The following is a 2697-nucleotide window of genomic DNA, read 5'->3' as shown; positions in this document are numbered from 1 at the left end:
AGACCTGTTGTGGCAGGACAAGGGGCAATGCTTTGGCAGGACAAGGGGCAACGTAACAGACGGTAGATCTAGACTGGATATAAGGAAAGAATTTTTTACAATGAAGGTGGTGAGACCCTGGCACGGGTTGCCCAGAGAGGTGGTGGAGGTCACATCCCAGGAGACATTCAAGGTCAGGCTGGACGGGGCTCTGAGCAACCTGATCGAGTTGAAGCTGTCCCTGCTCCCTGCAGGGGGTTGGACAGATCATCTTTAACAGCCCCTTCCAGCCCAACACATTCTGTGTGCAGAGGAGGCAATGTGCTAGGTGTGCAGAGGGTCCTTTCCTCCCTCACCCCAGCCAGAGTGAGCTGGGAGGGATGAAGACGAGGAAATAAGTTTGGGGACAGGTTCCTCAGGTGAGGCACCACCTACGCAGCCTCAGCAGCTGCTCAGTTGCCCTCACGCAGTCGCGGGCTGCCGGCACATCAGCTTACCTTGTAGACCTTGGAGAAGAAGCCGCTGCCTATCAGCTCGGCATTGAAGTTTTCCCAGAACTCCAGCTTCCTGACAGCCGTGCGCAGCCTCTGCCAGCGGTCCACGTGGTAGTAGGTGTCGGACGACTCGCCATAGTACTGCATGGGGCTGGAGGGCTCCGGCGTGATCAGCCCTGCCTCGCACATCATGGGCCAGCAGCTAAAACACAGTGTTATTTCACAGGGAGCCAACAGCAGCATCTGGTCAGCAAACAAAAACCTGCACTAGAGGCAAGGGCTGGACAAAGCCTCAGGAGCAGAGGGAAAGGCACGCAGACGACACACCCTGCGGCACACGCTGCACTGGGAATTGGGTAAGTCACCCTGGGCTTAGGCCTGTCTCATGCAGGCTGCCTTCAAACTTCCTCAGACGAGGACTTAAAGATGTCGGATTAGCAGGCATTCACTTGTACCTTCCAAAGGTTTGCCACAGGTGGGATCCACCACCTTCAACTCATGGTAATGCAGCCCAGGAAAAGTCCAGGGGACTCAGTCTTGCTCAGTCAGCTTATGTTGGGTTAAAAGCCACCGCGTCTAAATTGGGCTTTGAGCACAGGTCACGTGCGACACACTAACACCACATCCATTAGCCCAGAGCTCTAGGCAGGGCTTAGCTGCCGCTGCAGGCAGAGGGTCATGGCTTGAGCGTGCTGGCAGGAAACACTCCACCTCGAAGGGTCCTCACTCAGCAGGTGCCTACAGTTCAGTATAAGCCCTAAAGAACCACAGAACGAGAAAACACCCCAGCAACCTTCCTCCTGTCTCTATTGTGAATTTGACCCCAAGGCCCAAGGGCCTCTGCTGAACTGCCTTCCTCTTCCACTGCTCTGATTCTCACACTTTTCCCTCCAGTCCCCCACCTCCGGTCCTCCTGCTTTTTATAGCATCAGGCTCACACCGCCCCAAAGCCATCCCTCCCCTTCTCCCGCATCACTCGCCTCTAGCTAATTCCAAAATGCAGGGGAGGCAAACCCAGTGGGAAGTGGGCTTCTGACACCCTGATCGAGGCGATGAAGGCACCAACTTCTGGATAACTGTAAACACTGTTGGCACACTACAACGCGGTCTGGGCACCTTCCACACAGAGCATATGCTCAGAGCCCTGGGGGCCTGGCAAGCTGCTTTGCTGGACTGCAACCGGATGAGACAAGGGTCATCAACGGGTAATTCTTTGATGTTTCCACCTGAAGCAAAGGTAAGCTCTACCCTCCCTAAGTTTCAGTCCTAGGTCTTGCACCAAACAAGAAGCTGTATCAGCATCCCTTGATCCTGTGGGTTATTTCATGGCTGCTTTGCTTCTACAGGACAAGACAAAATCCGCACTGAGATGTGAACAGAATACTTGCACCAGTCACCTCACCTACCCACAGTCCAGGCAAGATCCAAAAAGAGAGCTGCAAACAGGGCCAGGGCTAAGCACGGCAGGAATTCAGGGAGAGCCAAGGGCTGGGACACGGAGCAGGGCAGGGATCCCTGAGGCAAACAGCAGGAAAGCTCCGGGCTGGGACTCCGGGAGCTGCAACACAAGGGAACAACAGCACAAACTTCTGAAAGCAGCCAGACCCCAAAGCTGCCACCACAGGACAGTCCCGTGCAGAGAGCAGGGATTCAGTCCCAGCAAAATCAACCTGACAGATGGGCTCCTACCTGATCACACGGCAAATGCCTCGAGCTGCTCATGAACGGGGGAGACCGTGGCCACGATCACTGAGGAGCACTCGGATCAGGCACAGGGCCACAGCTGTGCCCCTGCTCCGGCCCACGGAACACCTCCCCGTGATGGAACTCAGCGCTCACCCCGCTCTGGCTGTGTCACTGAAGGTGTTACCTGCCCACCTGGACAATTCATCCAGGTTCTGCAAGGATCTCTCTCCCTCTGGGGTGCAAAATGGCCCGGCTTTGGCAGGACTGGGGGTGCAGCAGGGCAAGGCACCAGCACCAGCTGGTGGGAGGGTGCAGCAAAGGCTTTTACTGCCCAAGGGCACGCTCAGCACACAGGGCCACCGAGCAGGACAGACACAGGAGGTGCTGCAGCTCCAGGCCAAGCAACTGGTGCTTCACCCTCAGCCAGCAAGGAGCTCCCCGAGACCCTGCACAACCAGCCAGGGCACAAGGGGATGCTGGCAGGGTCTGACGGATCCCACTGACCCCAAGCTGCCGAGGAAACGTGGACCAGGAACAG

At 56.6% G+C, this 2697-nt stretch overlaps 1 protein-coding gene across 1 annotated transcript in view; it reads right to left on the bottom strand.

Annotated features, from left to right (window-relative positions):
* Positions 1-665, bottom strand: part of LOC104275412 (dual specificity testis-specific protein kinase 1-like) — a 10598-nt gene extending 9933 nt beyond the window's left edge. The window contains exon 1 of the mRNA XM_009871357.1: positions 477-665. Coding sequence (XP_009869659.1) covers positions 477-665 — 189 coding nt within the window. The remainder of the gene's footprint in view (positions 1-476) is intronic.
* Positions 666-2697: the final 2032 nt, after the last annotated feature.

This window comes from Apaloderma vittatum, unplaced genomic scaffold, assembly GCF_000703405.1.
Source record: "Apaloderma vittatum isolate BGI_N311 unplaced genomic scaffold, ASM70340v1 scaffold15886, whole genome shotgun sequence".
Taxonomy (NCBI): Eukaryota; Metazoa; Chordata; class Aves; order Trogoniformes; family Trogonidae; genus Apaloderma; species Apaloderma vittatum.
Note: the sequence above shows the minus strand (reverse complement) of the source record. Positions and strands in the feature narration are given on the sequence as shown.